At 45.6% G+C, this 18,831-nt stretch overlaps 1 protein-coding gene across 1 annotated transcript in view; it reads left to right on the top strand.

The window, feature by feature from the left end:
* rassf8a (Ras association domain family member 8a) overlaps positions 1-18,831 on the top strand; it is a 75,387-nt gene that overhangs the window by 53,067 nt on the left and 3,489 nt on the right. Inside the window, exons 3-5 of the mRNA XM_084334895.1 lie at positions 3,272-4,083; positions 4,640-4,837; positions 8,031-8,175. Coding sequence (XP_084191021.1) covers positions 3,272-4,083; positions 4,640-4,837; positions 8,031-8,175 — 1,155 coding nt within the window. The remainder of the gene's footprint in view (positions 1-3,271; positions 4,084-4,639; positions 4,838-8,030; positions 8,176-18,831) is intronic.

Raw genomic sequence — 18,831 nt, 5'->3', positions numbered from 1 at the left:
CATTTTGGGAAATTAGCTTACCATCTTCTCCAGAGAGAGACAAGAAGATAGATACCAGTTTCCTCTCGTGTGTTCAGTAGAAGGCTATCTGGCTGTATGTTAGCCTAGCTTAGCAAAATGAATGGAAGCGGACACCTCTCCAACTAACACTTCTCCCGAAGGCTAACCGGTTATGTCTGCTTCCATTCATTGTGCTAAGCTAGGCTAACATGCAGCCAGATGGCTTACTGAACGCACAGACAGGGGGTCATCAAAACTCCCCACCACAGTCGGGACAGCTGAAACCCGGCAAGTTTTCCTGTATTGGATAAAAGCATAAAAGATAAATGACTAAATTGTAACACTGTGCAGTACAACTTAGACCACATGTGATGCATTAAACTACAGTTAAAACAGATCTGTAACTGAGTGAGGCTGTCTGTAGGGCTGGGTACCGTTCACATCTGAATCGATACCGGTACCAGTTCCTGGAACAGTATCTTTTTTCAGTACTCTGTAATAATTATTTTCTTTTTTATTTGTTGTAAAATATAAGTCCAAACTTCTCAATTCAGGACTAAGCTCCGGACATGGGGCGACAGGGCCTTCGCTGCAGCTGCCCCCACCCTCTGGAACGCCCTTCCCAACCATATCCGTCATGCAGACACCCTCATCATTTAAAAAAGCCCTCAAAACCCACCTTTTTACCCTTGCCTGGAACTCCTTCCTCTCTCACCTTTTTTATATTTTTAATTTTCTCTACTAAAACTGTATTGTTTGTTTTTTTTCTGTAAAGTGTCTGAGCATTTGGAAAAGCGCTATACAAATTTGATTTATTATTATTATTACCCTCAAAAGTAGGGATGCACCGAAATTTCGGCCACCGAAAGTTTTCGGCCGAAAATGGCCAAAAATGCCCTTTTTCACCGAAAATATATCACTGAAACAGAAACAACCTGTAACCTAACGCGTGTTGTTGTGATGATGTCATCAAAACGCGGCTTCAGTCATTACATGCTTAACGTGAGCTCTTCAGTCCTGCGTTCTGCAGCCTGTGAAAACTCCTCTTGGGACTCGGGGGAGTCACGCTGTTTCTATGTAAACTCTGCACGCAATGCTTTATATCCTTATTTACTATATGCCTGTCGCGGTTAATCACTGAGTGATCTAATATGCATATTCTTCAGAGCGAGAGGGGGGGGGGGGGTTGTGTTTCTCACATTGACGCTGTCTGTCGTTGATAATATAATCTGAAGAGCATTATTATCATTCTCGAGCATACACGTCGCGCGTCCACTGTGCCAAAGTCAAGAGAGCACATTCATCTGGGGACTAGAAAGGTGCACTCAGTAGAGCACAGATGTCCACATGTCTTCTCTCTATCTATCTATCTACCTCTCTCTCTCTCTATCTCTCTCTCTCTCTCTCTCTCTGATTGATTGAAAACTGTATTAACAGATTGCAGAATGGGTCCAATACAGTACAGCTCAATACACACAATTGTTAAGGGGATGCAGACCAGAGAAAGACTTTCATCTTGTTTACATCAGGGTCCCCCATTTTCAATTCATCAGGACATATATGACATACATGACATACAGATAGACAGTACTGCTACATCTATACATTTATGACATACCAGATTTGCAAATACAGTACTGTTTGTGATACAAAAAGACCCATAATAGTGATTATTTATTATTTAAGTTAAGTTTTGCCATAATCATATATTTTTCCATAATCAGGTAGCTGAACAACATTGGTAAAAAAAATTCTATTCTATGAATAATTTTCGGCCTTTCGGCATTTGGTTTTCGGCCAACTGTTTTCTATTTTCGGTATCGGTTTCGGCCAAGAATTTCCCATTCGGTGCATCCCTACTCAAAAGTACAGAGTTCGGTACCCGGCCCTAGTGTAGCTGTTGGTAATGGCCAAACTTCTCGCTGTTAATTGAACATAAGCCCTGGAGAAGTAAACAAACATGCGTGTCTCCTGCTTGTGTGTAAAAGCTCCTGCTGGTCATAACATCACAGGGTCATAGTCGGATTCTGCTTTTAGTGGCTGTCTGGGGTTTGAAGTCCCCTCCACCCCCCACCCCACCCCCTATACGCCTCCTTGAGCAAAGCCAGCAGTGAAGCAGACTGTATTGACATCACTTCCCACAAAGCGTGGGGCAGGAGGAGAGGGGGGGGGGGGGGGGGGAAGAGTGTGACTCATCCCTCCGTCTCTTGCCAAGCTGAGAAGTCAGAGCCCCCTCCTCTCCTCCTGCCTCCTCTTCTCCTGCTTCCTCCTCCTGCTTCCTCTCCTACTTCCTCCTCCTGCCTCCTCTCCTGCTGCCTCCTCTCCTGCTGCCTCCTCTCCTCCTGTCTCCTCTCCTCCTGCCTCCTCTTCTCCTGCTTCCTCCTCCTGCTTCCTCTCCTGCTTCCTCCTCCTGCCTCCTCTCCTGCTGCCTCCTCTCCTGCTGCCTCCTGCCTCCTCTCCTCCTGTCTCCTCTCCTCCTGCCTCCTCCTCTCCTCCTGTCTCCTCTCCTCCTGTCTCCTCTCCTCCTGCCTCCTCCTCTCCTCCTGCCTCTTCTCTTCCTGCCCCCTCCTCTCCTCCTGCCTCCTCCTCTCCTCCTGCCTCTTCTCCTCCTGCCCCCTCCTCTCCTCCTGCCTCCTCTCCTCCTGCCCCCTCCTCTCCTCCTGCCTCCTCTCCTCCTGCCTCCTCTCCTCCTGCCTCCTCCTCTCCTCCTGCCGCCTCCTCTCCTCCTGCCTCCTCTCCTCCTGCCCCCTCCTCTCCTCCTGCCTCCTCTCCTCCTGCCCCCTCCTCTCCTCCTGCCTCCTCTTCTCCTGCTTCCTCTCCTGCTTCCTCCTCCTGCCTCCTCTCCTGCTGCCTCCTCTCCTCCTGCCTCCTCTCCTCCTGCCTCCTCCTCTCCTCCTGCCTCCTCTTCTCCTGCTTCCTCTCCTGCCTCCTCTCCTGCTGCCTCCTCTCCTGCTGCCTCCTCTCCTCCTGCCTCCTCCTCTCCTCCTTCCTTTTCTCCTACCTCCTCTCCTGCCTCCTCTCCTCCTGCCTTCTCTCCTACCTCCTCTGCTTCCTCCTCTCCTGCCTCCTCGTATTACTGTAGGGGGGATAAGTACAAATGTCTGACAACCAGAGATCACTACCTACCAGTTAGGTACTTAGAAGCTTTGGGGTTTTTCACGAGTGCCAGGGAGCATTTATGTGGACCAGGGCTGCGTCTGGGCTGTTATTTAAACCAATCCATTATGTGTCGCATATAACTGAAGATGTCATTCTCTTGTGTTCCTTCCAGGTCGCACTGGCAGATACACCCTGGTGGAGAAATGGAGAGACACGGAGCGCCACCTAGCCCCCCACGAGAGCCCCGTGGCCTCCCTCAACACCTGGGGCCAGTACGCCGGGGACGTCCAGCTGATCCTGCACCGCACAGGCCCCTCCCTGACCGAGCGCCCCCCCTCGGAGGGACCCCCCCTTAGGGGCCCCGAGCGCGGGCTCCACCGGCAGAGCCTCCCGCCTCTCGCCAAGCTCCGCCACCCCAACGACCGGTCCCTACGGCGCCGCGAGCCGCGCCGTAAGTCCCTCACCTTCACCGGCGGGCCCCGCGGGCTCAGAGACATCCTGAGCGGGGGGAGGGTCGGCGAGGCGGAGGCGAAGCGGCGGCTGGCGATGAGCAGCGGTGGGGGCGGCAACCACCACCATCATCACCACGCCGCAGCGACCTCTGGGGCCGCCTCTCCCGGCCTGTGGGCCTGCCGCATGGAGGACCTGGTCACGCTGGTCGGCCTGCAGAGAGAGACACTCAACGTGCTGGAGAAGAGGCTGGAGGCCTACGAGGGTGAACTGCAGGGCTGGGGTGAGGGGCGAGGGGTGCGGGGCGGAGGGGACACATTAGGAGGAGGAGGAGGAGGGTTGATGGAGGAGATCCTGCGGCTGGAGAGGCATCTGAGGAAGAACGAGGTAGAGATGGAGGAGGAGGAGTTCTGGGCGAGCGAGCTGCAGATCGAGATGGAGAGCGAGCGGCAGCTGGAGGAGCGGCTGCAGGAGCTTGCTGGACGCATGCAGGGCTGCGAGCTGGAGATCGAGGAGAAGATGACGCTCGTGCTGGTGGGCTATCAATTCTCAACTCTTTTTTTTAGGGCATTTGTTTTTTTATTTGTTATTGGATAGTGGTTATTTGCGCTGACAGCTGAAATAGAATAGAACTACTTTATTGATCCTGAGGGAAATACAGCACTACAGATGACTCGCAATAAACATTTAGGTAGTAAAAAATAACATAAGAATAAAAATACACTCAGGGATATACATTCTAAAATATGTATATACATTCTAAAATGTACAGCCAAAAATATACAGTAAAATGTACAGTAAAAAAATTTGACGTAAAAAAGAATTGTCAAAGTCCACTAGTCCAGAAAGATATGCCAGAGTTTGTACATGCACTTAAACAGCAGAAATGTCCGTGAGTGCAACACAAGACCAGCTCTAAGTATAAGTTGTCAGTTTGGGAAATGTAATCGCCGCGGGCCTGTCTTGATATCGTGGCTGCTGCGGAAAATGAGAGAACCACCTACTTCAGGGGAAACGCCGCAAGCTCATTATGTAGTTTTACTTTCCACCTTGTGTCCTGATCTCTCGTCTGTATGTTTCCCCCCGTCAGGGTGTCGAGGCGGGCCTGGAGGAGGAGAAGCTCCAGAGGGAGAGGCAGGAGACCCAGTGGGTCAGCGAGGCGGAGGCCCGGTCCCAGGTCCTGCGGGCCAAGGCGGAGCTCAAGATCCAAGAGAGACAGGCGGTCCAGTTGGAGAGCAGCTGCCGGGCCGTGGACAGATCGCTGGGCCAGAACGGCAAGAGACTCCAGGTGAGGCGTGCATTCTGCCAAATAACACTGTGGACCTTGTCAGGACGTAATTGGAATGCATAAACTTCGGGGTATACTGTATATCCAAATATGTCCTTGGACAAGAGTTTGACTTGCAGATGAGAAATAAAGTTATTTTTTTTTTTACTTTCTGAAACCATAATTCACGATGCGCGTCTGTTTTACACCAGTGTTTACAGCGTTGTGAATGTAAACAAAGTTTTTATGGCCTCTTCAATCTCGTGAAGCTCATGTTCAGCTCTCTGCGTGCCGTCGGTCCTTGTCCTCGACACGGACGATAAATTCAGAGATAAAAAAAAAAGCAGCTTGTTCCAATGAATCACAGAGGTAAACTAAGCCGTTTAGCAGTCCCTACCTGTCTTGAGCCATTTTGAAGGTGCTGTAAGTGGTATTTCATATTTGTTAAAGTAAATGGTCTACGGTACATGTTGAAATAATAGCTCTACATTCTGACAGCCATCACTTATACAGAGTGTCTGGTCAGTAACATGGGTCTCCCAGTCCCTCCGCTCTGCAGTAAACAGAAAATACTTTTCTGGTATCCTGTTCCAACTGTATCCAATAAGGAGAGAGAACTCCACACAATGGTCTGACCAAAGAAGTAAATAAAAACTAGTTTTAAGCAAATATGTGCAACAATGTAAACGAGTAAAATTATCTGCTAGAACAGTGAGAAAATCTGGCTTGGCAAGATTTCTTGAAATAAGTAGAAATATCTAGGGTTCGCTCTCCTGATTGGATGAAATGGGAATGGACACCAGAACATTTATTTTCTGTTTACTGCAGGGCGGAGGGACCCATGTTAAGGCCCTCCCATAGTCGAGCGGAACATACACAGACCGGACTCCGCGGAGGTCCGCGCAGACTCAGAGCGGACTCCAAGTGTGAAGCTCCAATTTTCTAACCGCGCAGACGTCCGCTCACTTGGTGTCACACAAAACGCTGCTCTGCGTTTATCGACCTGCATTTAATGTGACACCGATCTGCATTTTACTCTGAACACTCGCTCCGTGCCAAGTGAGAGTAGGGCAGGATCATGATTAAATGGGTAGGATTGGTCCGGTAAAACGTTGGCAGATAGATGATGCTAAATTTAGTTTAGCTGTCGCTAATCGTCATCCATTCCATTTCATATACATTTGGACCATGTCTTTTTTCATCATCTGAAGAAACTTGAGAAGTTTGAATGGCTTTTCTAAATGAAGTGTGTAAAACTGCCAACTGAAATATTGGAAACGGAGATAACCTAGACTCTTTATTTTGACATCGGATGATGACGACATGACAGAAGTGTAAACGGCGTGGGGAAAATTCTGTGAACTGGCGCAAGACATGTAGGAAATTGGTACGCGGAGGTCCGCTCGACTATGAAAGCTCAAAGAGTCCGTGCGGACCTCCGCGTACGTTCCGCTCGACTATGGGGGGGGGGGGGGGCCTTTACAAACACTCTAGATCAGTGATGACTATGAGCTATTTAACACCTATTCTAATAATATTTACCACTTACAGCACCTTTAACACATTGGACGCCAGAGGTTGCTGTGGGCGTATGGCCGTTTGTGCCAGCGCTGTAATGCAATGGGGGTAGATGCCGGTGTTTGTAGTGCTAAAACTATATAAAATATTATAGCTATGGATCTAATAACAACGTCGATTGTCAGTGAGTTTCTTCCGGTCAACATGCAAAAAACGCTACGACAGTCATTTCATGTATGCATGACGAGATATAATAATGATAATCTAGCGTTGATTTCATTTTCATTAGATAATCAGCCGAAAATTTTACGTGATTACTGGATTACAGTCAAATGCCTTTTTCTCGTCTTTTTCCTGGAATTACTCAAAAGCACCCAAACCATACTCTATTCAAAACGGTATAAAACGGAAATGTACGGATGAAAAAGCATCTGTTTTTGGCATGTTGATTGGAAGCAACTCACTGAGGGTCGACAGCGTTATTAGACCCATAGATATAATATAAGATATATTTAAGCACTCGCAAATGTCGCAGTCTAAAACTATATCCATTGAATAAAGACCTGGCGATGAAGGGGGATCAGCACCCCCTGCTGCTGGCGGTCAATATGTTAATGCCTACACATTATTCTAACAATATTTACCACTTACAGCACCTTTTAACACATTGGGTGCCGGGCATTGTGCCCATCATTATACCCAGTCTGCCAGTACTGTAACCCTATGGAGATGTTTACCTTCTTTGCAGGGCTATAACTTTTTAAATATTATAGCTATATCTGCATTACTATGGCCCATTCAACATCGATTATCTATCGTTCCGGATGTGGGAACGTTATATTTTTTCATTGTTGTGTTAATACCGTCTAAGTATGTTTTTAAGCTTTTCTGCTGTAATTCCAAACATGCTAGTTATAGGCCCTGATATGATAGATTATCGATTGGTGTTTCTTTCCTATACACGCTATATTAAAAAATTCAAATGTATATGATCGGTATACATTATGCTTCATCATGCGTGAAGGAAAGGGGGGGGGGGGGGTCGTTTATAATTCCTTGATAGTCAGTAACGGCTTTATTTAGTATGGGTTGATATGTTGAGCAGATGGTTTGCAGTGAAATGAATAAACAATCGGGCTGAAAATAACGTTATATTCCTCTTACCGTTCGCAGATGAGAAAAAGATCCCAATTATTTGACGTCAATCTCCTACATCCATTTCCGGTTTGTATGGCGCAATAAACGCCGAAATCATATCGATTATTGCGTTTCGAAAGCGATCCAAATGCACTCGAGTGTTTGTCTGGATCCACGTAACAAGATATGACTGCCAGAGGGATTTCCTCGACGCACCGATCGCCACTTCCGGTTTTGGCGTGAGTGTAACTCGCCCGACCATCCACCAGGCGGCGGTATTGAGGCGTTGCAATCTCAGACAGGGTGTCGCTGCAGTCCGGAGGGAGGCCGGATGAATTATGAATGCCATGGCGAAAAAATTTAATATTGATCCCAAAAACGACTTACGCCGTTTATGGCGCACAATATGTTAATGCCTACACATATTCTAACAATATTTACTACTTACAGCACCTTTAATGCCTACACATATTCTAACAATATCTATCACTTACAGCACCTTTTAATGCAGTTGTTTTTTCCTGCTCACTGACTTGTTATTGCCGCTGTGTACCTGAAGGACATGCAGTATGATCTGGAGCAGCTGACCAAGGAGCTCCGGCAGGTCAACCTGCAGCAGTTCATACAGCAGACTGGAACCAAGGTCACTGTGCTGCCTGCAGAGCCCAGCGAGGACGACAACATGCACACCGATCAGGGTGTAGGTAAGACGCTACTCGCAACCCTTCAGTCATTGATGCGGGACCTATTCTTGGTTCTTTAGGGGGTGTTCTTGCTGCCAATACCAGCACCTCATACAGGTATGCGTTTACCTACTCTCTCATTACCTTGGCTTAAAGCGAAGGGTCCCTGCAAAGAAATTCTGAGTGATCACTTTTATGCAGGATGTGACTGCTTTTCACATTTAGTCATTGTGAACAAGTCAGCAGGAGGGGTACATCTATGGCAGTCAGTGGCGTTGTTCGTCAAACAGTGTTAAGTGTTACACGCTTGAGTGCATAGTAGTATAGACATAGCCTGATGGGTAGTAGTATAAGTATAGTAGCATAGTAGTAAGGTACATAATAGTACAGACAGCTGGTGGGTATACAATGTATCCCCCTTCTGGTAGTTTATAATAGACTATAGTTTATTCTAGCACTAAATCAAATGCATGGATTCATCACAATCGCCAGCAGCCTACACGTCAGCCTCTCTTTGCTTGCCAGTGCCTCCTCTCCTAGAAGCTACTGAGAGCTGTTTGAGTAACTTTCAGTTTCACTGGTCTCAGCTCTACAGCTGAAGATGCATGGGGCGACAATGACTCAGGAGGTAGAGCTGGTCGTCTGGTAATCTGAAGGTTCCCAATTAGATTCCGGTTCCTCCCGGCAGCGTGTTGAAGTGTCCTTGAGCAAGACACTTAACCCCCTAACTGCTCCCGATGAGCAGGTCGGCACCTTGCATGGTTGCCTCCGCCGTCGGTGTGTGAATGTGAGGCATGAGTTGTAAAGCTTTGGATAAAGCTGCTATATAAATGCAGTCCATTTACCATGCGCTCTATGGCAAAACAAGGGAAGTGGTGGAGATGGGAGGGGCTGTTTGAGTGACGTTGGGACGATACTGACGCAACCGGTGGCCTTTGACTCTCCATGGTGCTGAAACCTTTATCTCCGCTTTGGGCGTTTTGGGAGAGGTGACCTTAAGGTGGCCAGTAACAACTGTAAAGACATAATCAATCAGCCTACAATGTCTGTTCTGTTCTTTAGTGTTTCTGCTGCTTAGACATTTGGCCTGTTTGACCTACTTAGCTGACTGTGCTTTAAATGGACTGCATTTAAATAGCACTTTTATCCAAAGCGCTTTACAACTTATGCCTCACATTCACTTCACTCACATTCACACACCGAAGGCAGAGGTCAACCATGCAAGGTGCCGACCTGCTTATCGGGAGCAGTTAGGGGTTAAGTGTCTTGCTCAAGGACACTACGACTCGCTACACAGTAGGAACTGGTATCAAACCGGGAACCTTCTGATTACCGGCTGTCTCTGCCCCCTGAGTCAATGTTGCCCCCCCGTAGCGTTAAAGAAATTAGTTAATTAACCTTGTTATATTTAGATCAAATGTTTTATACATTATGTAAGCCTTATTCTTGCATATTGCTTTCAATAAGGCTTTACTGTCTTGCAAAATCGGCATTCTGTCCTGTATTCAAGCAGCAAACTATTGCATTATATTTCAGAAATCATACTTTTGCAAGTACCACATAGCCTGTTGAGAATACATTCATTTAATCTCTTTTGCAAGTGCTTGAGGTCAAATCCCTCGATTTTAGAAAAATGGAAACAAACAAACTAAACATTAAACAACTTTATGTTGCATCGTTGTATGAGATGTGTCTTATTTTATATGGATACAATTATTTCATTTTATTTTTTACAAATCACAACCCGCCTTTATCCTATGATGAAACATTTCTATCCCTGTCATCCTGTTCCGCCTCCATCCATGCTGCACAAGGGGTCACTGAACAGGGGGATGAGGATGATGATGTGAACCATATGCTACGGCCTTCAGTCACCAGATCTCAACCCAATGGACCTGTCTCAAACCCTGCCCTCTTTTCTTGATCCTCCAATCACAACTGTCGCTTACCTCGGACAAACTTGGTTTGTCCGAGGTAAGCGACAGTTGTGATTGGAGGATCAAGAAAAGGGGGCAGGGTTTGAGACGGGTCCATTCAACACCTATGGCAGATTTTGGACCGACATGTTGGGGCCGAGATATGCTTCCAACGTCTGCTGTCGCCGTTATTTTGCACATGGGAGCTAGACCAACATACTTCCACGTCACGTGCGGCGACAGTGGCTCGGTAGGTAGAGCAGTCGTGTTCGATTCCCGGGCAGCGTGTCGAAGTGTCCTTGAGCAAGACACTTGACCCCTAATTGCTCCAGATGAGCAGGTTGGCACCTTGCATGGTCGCCTCCGCCATCGGTGTGTGAATGTGAGTGAATGGGTAAAATGTGAGTAACAAATTGTAAAGCGCTTTGGATAAAAGCGCTATATAAATGCAGTTGTTTACCATTTACGTCAGTTCAACGCGTGGGTTGCAGTACACCGCCCAACCACTAGGTGGCTGTGCTGCGTTGTGTTGTACAAATGGCTATATTTTCGTACTTCCTCTGCCAGTCTTTCCTCGATTTGGTCCATGTTTGTAATGTAGTTAATCGTGATCGATAATGGAATGCTCCGAGCGAGCTCCCGAGAAGATAAATGGTAAATACCTCAAGCCCAGCCCAGGGCAGTGGCCAATCGCAGCTCTGCGCTGTCCACGTCAGATTTGATGTGCGGTTCCATTTTTGCCCAGTTGCACGTAGGCTTCGCCGGTTGGCTCGGGAGCTCTGTAGCCTCACCACAACCTTCATAAGCACTTTGACGTCCGAGTATAAATTAGGTATAAGACGGCATTTTCCACCACCATCATCAAAACACCAACTGAGGGAATATCTTTTACCATCCCTCCAGTAGAGCTCCAGAGACTAGTATAATCAATGCCAAGGTGCACTCAAGCTGTCCTGGCCATCATGGTGACCCAACACCTCACTAAGACACTTTATGGCTACGTTCACACTGTAAGCCTAACTGCTCTATTCTGATTTATTGCTCAGATTCGATTTTTTTGTTTGGCTGTTAACGTTATTTTTTTTATTATTTTTTGGCCAAGATGGATTTAAACATTGTGAACACTGAAGGCAAGAGTTTATAGTTTAATTTATAAATTGATGTGCAGTGGAGGCCATCTAATCCGTGAGCAGATGATAATGGTGGTGAGGGGGGGGGGGGGGGGGGTTGAAAGAGACATCTCTTCTTTCAATATGCTTTCAAACACAGACCGGTTATGATACATCTCATCATGTTTTGCTTGTATAGAAGTATCACCCCAAATACTTACAAAGTAAACGCCTCACTGTCCCTCCACTGACCACCTCTATCACAGCTGTCTTCCATGTTTGCGTTCACTGACTCCCAACACAGAATTGTGACATAAAAGTCACATGAATTCAGACCTGTATCTGATTTAAGACCACATATGAAAGTGGCCCAAATCAGAATTGAAAAGATCAGATTCCATGTGATTTGGGCTGTTCACACTGTCGTGAAAGACAGTGTGAACCCATCAGATTTGGGCCACTTTCGCCTGCAGTGTGAACGTAGCCTGTCGGGTTTTCCTTTTCCATCTACAAGGCCACACTTCACTTCCTGCATTCTGGTGTACTTTTATGCACCAATTTGTACCTTTTCTCCATCAATTTATGGTGGAAATGTTTTTATCTATGTAAAGGAAAAGACAACAAAAGACAACGATCAGGTACCCGCTGACACAAATATAATGCAGTAAGGCTCTCAGGCATTCTGTGTTGCTTTCAAATATTTATTCTCCTGTATTGTTTCTGCACATTCAAAACGTATCGCACATGTTTTGGATAGTTTTCTGGGGTTGAGATGGTATGGTAGGGGTGTCTGAAATTGTTGGTTAATATATAGTTACAGGTAAGAAGGAGATATAAATGTTTTGACGTCCTTATAGGGGGTCGTCTTTTTGAGGGGGACAATATTGAAGGGGACCTGCCGCCCTCCGCCCCCCCACCCCTCTGCTTGTCTCTATCCTGTGGTCTCTACCGCAACATTGGTATAAATGTTAAGTAGCGAATTGCCCTTTTCAAAGGGCGTATAATGGTCTCCTACAAATGGGTCAATCAAATGAAGCTAATGGACTAAAGGTCTGAGGCCAGGCGGGCGTCAGGACTTAATCACGTCCAGTCCTATAGTAGGTCTGCAGGAGGGACTAATGTTCCCTCTCTGACAGCCGTCTAGCAGGTGAGGACGACGTTATTTCAGTTAAAGTGCGTTCTGTCCCCCTCGCCGGTTGGGTCGCATCCGTTCCACCGCAGCTCCTCTAGTTATTCCTCCGCCCCGCGTCTGGACGGCCCGCTGAGAGAAGATGACTCGGCTCAGAGAGAGAGGGAGGAGGGGGAGAGAGGGAGGGAGGAGGGGGAGAGAGGGAGGAGGGGGAGAGAGGGAGGAGGGGGAGAGAGGGAGGGAGGGAGAAGGAGAGAGGGGGGAGGGAGAAGGAGAAGGAGGGGGAGGCAGGAGGGAGAGAGGGAGAGATGGAGGAGGGGGATGGAGAGAGGGGAGAGAGTAAGAGGGGAGGGGGAAACGGGGGGGGGGCAGTTATATAGTATTCGTTCCGCCCTTTGGTGGCACTTATGGTCGCCATGCCAACGGCTGCCTGGATACAGATGAGGGCCGGGTATCATTCAGTCACCTCGGTTCTCTCTCTCTTGCTGTCCGTCACTCCGTCCCCGTGCTCAGCGGTTCCGTTGGGCCGAGAGGAGGCCGGTGTTAAGAGAGCTGACGCTGAATTAAGAGCTCTGGGTGAAATGCTCACTGCAACACAGGCCAAGGTTTGAAAAAGTGCGCCTAAAGATAGAATAGTTTAGTTTATGAGCTCAAAATCCTTCTACTGTATATACCTATTCATACACCTGCATATAACTCTGTATGATATCTATCCACATCTGTCTGTACATACCTGCATATACTCCTCTTTATATATCTGTAGATACTATATCTATATCTGTACATATCCCTTACCTACTCTTACTAGTTACGCTGCTGGCCAGTACGACTTACTACCATAGTGTCTTTATACCTGTATCACTGTACATATTATTAATACTACAACTCTGTACATACATCTGATTAGCACTATTACTTAGTAGTACACATTTATATATTTTATACCCAGTTTAATCTCTTGTATATTGCTGTTGCACTTTACTGTTACATTTGTACTCTGGTTGAATGAATGAATGAATGAAAACTTTATTTAACAGATTGCAGAATGGGTACAATACAGTACGGCTCAATACATACAATTGTTAAGGGGATGCAGACCTGAGAAAGACGTTTGTCTTGTTTCCATCAGGGTCCCCCATTTTCAATTCATATAGACATATATGACATACATGACATACAGATAGTCAGTACTGCTACATCTATACATTTATGACATACCAGATTTGCAAATACAGTACTGTTTGTGATACAGAAGGAGTCAAGAAAAGGGAGTATATACATTTGACGTAGAAACTGTACATTGGAGGAGGTTGGGTGGGGGGGGTTGGGTACATTGGGATATTGACAACCATACTGGGTAATTTACATTGGAGGTGGTTGGGGGGGGGGGGGGGGGGCGGGGGGCACACTGTATAAACAAGTAACACTGTACATTGAGGGGGGGGGGGGAGGAGACACTGTACAAACAAACACAATTGTACATTGAACTATTGACAAAACCATACTAGGTAAATGACTGTACATTGGAGGGGGTTGGGTTAGGATATTTACAGGGGCCAGTGTTGAATTGCAGTCTCCCGTAGGTGTCCCTTGAGAGAGGTTTTGAAAGTGGGTAGTGATCCACATTCCTTTACAGCTTTGGGTAGGGCGTTCCACATTGATGTGGCATAATTGCGAAACGTGTTTAGTCCCTTATTTGAGCCGAATCTGGGTTTAACATGATTTGTGGAGCTCCCTCTGGTGTTGTGATCGTGGTATTCACTGACCTTTGGGAAGTATTTTGACATGTACATGGGTACCTTGGTCGTGTAGTGTATCTTGTAGACCAGGCCCATTGCAAGTTGTTGTACTCTGTCGTCTACTCTAAGCCATCCTAGGTTGTCGAAGTGGGCAGGGGTGAGGTGGGTTCTAGGAGTAAGGTCAAGCAGTAGTCTGACCAGTTTGTTTTGAGATGTTTGTAATTTTGTTTTTAGCGCCTTTGAGGTGCTTTGGTACCATGAGGTGCAAGCATAGTCGTAGTACCCCTGAATGAGTGCTCCTGCCAGAGTCTTCAGGGTGTTCTTGTTTACCAGAGAGGAGATCCGGTACAAGAATCGAGTTCGTTGGTTGACTTTTTTTATTACATTGGATGCCATTTTGTCACAGGAGAGATTAGCCTCTAGGATGGAACCCAGGTAGGTAATTTCATCTTTCCTTGGTTGGATGCCAGACTTATTTTCGTTGTGCTGTATGATGACAATACATTTGAATCTAATTTGATTTAGTTGATGTCAGTAACCGGTTGGGCCACACAACGTATTGCACCTCTTAAATCCCACCTCCCCCAGAGATTTTTTTGTTTCCAGATTAAATGTATTTTATAACCATGTGTTGCACCATTACATCATTCGGAGAGTTGTAGGTTTTTATATTGGACTTCACGCTGCTGGTTTTCCATTATGAAAAGTAATGGATTTGGTGGTTTGCGTCCTCCTCATAATCTAGCAGGACATGTGTGTTGAATCAGCAAGAGCTCTCAACGGCTAGCACTCCGCATGGCTCAACACTGCCTCCTGGTGGGATTTACGGAAATTGCTTTCTGTGTGTGTGTGGCCAGGAAATTCATATAGCGGTGATATGGAAATCTGATTCCACTCCCCTCATTGACAGATGGTCATCAGGAATGTACAGTTGTATTCCTCTTGAGAAGATCAGAAAAAAGAGACACAATAGCAGAATGTCTCTTTGTGTTTCTGGTTAACCAGTAGCCTCTTTAAAGCAGAATGTCTCTGTGTTTCTGGTTAACCAGTAGCCTCTTTAAAGCAGAATGTCTCTGTGTTTCTGGTTAACCAGTAGCCTCTTTAAAGCAGAATGTCTCTGTTTCTGGTTAACCAGTAGCCTCTTTAAAGCAGAATGTCTCTGTGTTTCTGGTTAACCAGTAGCCTCTTTATATCAGAACGTCTGTGTTTCTGGTTAACCAGTAGCCTCTTTATATCAGTACGTCTGTGTTTCTGGTTAACCAGTAGCCTCTTTATATCAGAACGTCTGTTTAACCCAGGGGTCAGCAACCTTTACTATCAAAAGAGCCACTTTTCCCCCCTCCCACAAAATAAAATGCTCAGGGAGCCGCACAACCTATTTACCCTTAAAATGAAGATAACGCAGTGTATAACGTTTTATATAATTCCAAGCATACCCCACATTTAGCATAAAACGCCTGACAATTGCATTCCCAAAGTAATTTGCGATTTATTATACTTTATACTTATAGCACACAGTTTGTTGCATTAATGGGATTATAAAGCAACAAAACGAAAATTTGACTTTTTATTGTTTTTACCTGTTATAACAAAAGAAAACCTCAAACTCTTATGAAGAGGAGAAAAAATACTGGCTGTGTAGACCTATTTTTAAATAAAACACAGAAGAGGAGACAAAACACTGGTGTCTGTGAACCGACTTTGAAATAAAACCCTAAACTATTCAGCTCTATTAAGAGTCCTTCCCTTATTTGTGGAAAATCTATAAAATAAAAAGTAAATGTTTCGTTGTTCGCAAATTTCGCACCACATATCAGGCATACAGATACAGGTAAGCCTTTTGCAATAACGAAAGCCATTTGCTATAATTTCCTGAAGCTTAAAAACATAATTTCTGTCTGTTTCTAAGCTGGCCCCAAGCTTTCATTGCAAAAAAAAGAAAGAAATAGTCATTTTAACACATTGTGGCGCTGGCGTGTTGTCATAGTGGTGCTGTGCCCCCATTGTTTAACACATTGACCGCCAGCACCAGGGGGCGCTGATACCCCATTCATCGCCAGGTCTTTATTCAATGGATATAGTTTTAGACTGACATTTGCGAGTGCTTAAAATATATCTTATATGCACCGATATAAAAATGTGCGACCGATACCGATTGTTCAACTAACACAATCGGCCGATACCGATATTTGTGGCACAAAAAAAAGTTATTTATTTTTTAATTTATGAAACTACTGTATATTTGTATGTCTCTGAGAGAGAGAGAGACCCGCACGGTGCTGCTGTTGCAGCGTCACTACAGACCCCGGCTCTCCTCTCCTGCGCGGCAGCGGGGACACAGCTGACTGACACCCGGCAACACAAACACCATTTCAGGGTCTGCTCTGCTTGTTGTATCTCCGCTGTAACAACGTGCAGCAGCAGCAGCGCGACACTGTTCGACAGACCTTTCAAAGCCCCTTTCCCTCATTCGGTCACTAAACTGTCTGTACACTTCAGTGTACTTGTGTTCTCCAGCATCTGACGAATGTGATCGTCTGCCCAAATATCAACGACGCAGTGTACCTCATCGCTGCTCCACGTTGACCCACGACGTATTATTATTATTATTATTGTGTCGGTTTGTTAAGTCGATTGCATTCTCACAGCGTACGAGTCGCCTCGGGTTCGTTTGGAAGTGCGCCGAGATCACCCTCTCTAGGTGGTCTCGGCCCGCTTGTTTTGTTCCGCAACAGAATGTGATTGCTGTGTTCATATATGCCCAACTGAACCGAAATAGGGGGGAAACGCTCCAGGTTTCGGATCAACAGCTCCAAACGAGCCAGGTGTGAAAACACCCTAAATGTTTTGATGAATTGAAAATGGAGGACCCTTATGTAAAAAAGCCGAAAGTCTTTTTCTGGTCTTCATCCTCCAGTCTTAGCACTGTTGTTGTATTGAGCTGTACTGTATTGTACCCATTCTGCAATCTGTTTAATAAAGTTTTCAATCAATCAGGCAAATGTATAGAAAAGCTTTTATTATAACCATATAACAAAAAATGATATTTGTTTATGAAAATGTGTTAGCCCTATGCTTGACTATTATTTTAGGCATGGCAACAAATAAAATAATCTTTTTCTTTTGGCTTTTCCCGTCGGGGGTCGCCACAGCGGATCATCTGTTTCCATCTGTTTCCGTCATCTGCGTCGTCCTCCGTCACTCCCACTGCCCGCATGTCCTCCTTCACTGTGTCCATAAACCTCCTCTTGGCCTTCCCCCCCTCCTCTTTCCTGGCAGCGCCATCTCCAGCATCCTCCTCCCGATGTACCCCACCTCCCTCCTCCGCACATGTCCAAACCATCTCAGTCTTGCTTCTCTCACTTTCTGCCCGAACTGCTCAACATGGGCCGTTCCTCTGATGTAGACATTAAATAAAATAATAATAATAATAAAATGAATAAATAAAATATTAAATAAATAAATAGGCTACACGTCTCTCTTTTTGTGTTACAAATTGTGCTCACCGATATCAACATAGGCCCTCTTTACTTACTTAAAAAAGGAAACATCAAGAAATATGTTTATGGTATTCCATCATGCCATGTGTGTTTTTTATATATTTTATAATGCTCATGATTATTGCTGAAGTCTGAGTCATACAATACCCACTGGCTTTCATCTTCAACAGACTAACTTGACTAAAAGACAAGTGTGAGTTTTAAGAGTTTAAGAGACAGCACTCACTGTATCTCTCTCAAACAAAGCTCTATGTTCTCCAGTAATATCTCCATAATCTGAGTCGTGTCAGGTACAACAGAACCATTTTGATTGACAGTCCGATTCTGCCAATTACGTCACACCGCTAGCACCCACCTCCTGCTGTTCTTACCACCAATCGGCAAGCGCTTATTCGTTTTTTTACTTCCGGGAAGTCTGCCATTGATTTTGACGAGAGCTCAACAACAAAGCTAATAAAGTTAGCTCCCCGCGGCCCTTGAGTAGATTACCAGCGCTCCGCAGGAGTACTAAATAAGGTATAATGATTTTACTGCAACGAATGTTATAATAAAAGCTTTTCTATACATTTGTCTGATTGAAAACTTTATTAACGGATTGCAGAATGGGTACAATTCAGGACGGGCTCTCTGAGCAAAGGAAGGAAGTGAGAGATATGAATGACTAACGATGCTTGCTATGGTCGGGTAAATAATATGCTGATGCTATTGAACGTGTAACTATATAACGTTAATGCCACAAAACGAATGCCTTGGTTAATCATAAGTAACTTTGATGCAGTAGCGTGTGTGTGGGGGCGGCGTTGTGCAGGTCGCTTGACTGAAACTTTTTTCAAAGTTTTGAACGTGTGGGCCTGATTGACGCGACACAAATTGATGGATATTTATCGGCTACTGCCATCGGCACATTTGAGCTTATAGGCCGATGGCAGTCAACAAGGCACTTATCGGCCGATACCGATACCCGACCGATATATCTGTGCACCCCTAATTATATATATGGGTCTAATAACGCTGTCGAGTCTCAGTGAATTGCTTCTAGTCAACATGCCCGAGACGTATTGTTTTTTCATCCGTACATTTTCGTTTTATACCGTTTTGAATAGAGTATGGTTTGGGTGTTTTTCAGTAATTCCAGGGAAAAAGACAAGAAAAAGGCATTTCACTGTAATCCAGTCATCACGTAATTTTTCGGCTGATTATCTAATCATCCTGAAATCAACGCTAGATTATCAGTATTACGTCTCCTCGTCCATACATGAAATGACCGTCGTAGCGGGGCGCTCG

This window comes from Notolepis coatsorum, assembly GCF_963971535.1.
Source record: "Notolepis coatsorum genome assembly, chromosome: 18".
NCBI lineage: Eukaryota > Metazoa > Chordata > Actinopteri > Aulopiformes > Paralepididae > Notolepis > Notolepis coatsorum.
Note: the sequence above shows the minus strand (reverse complement) of the source record. Positions and strands in the feature narration are given on the sequence as shown.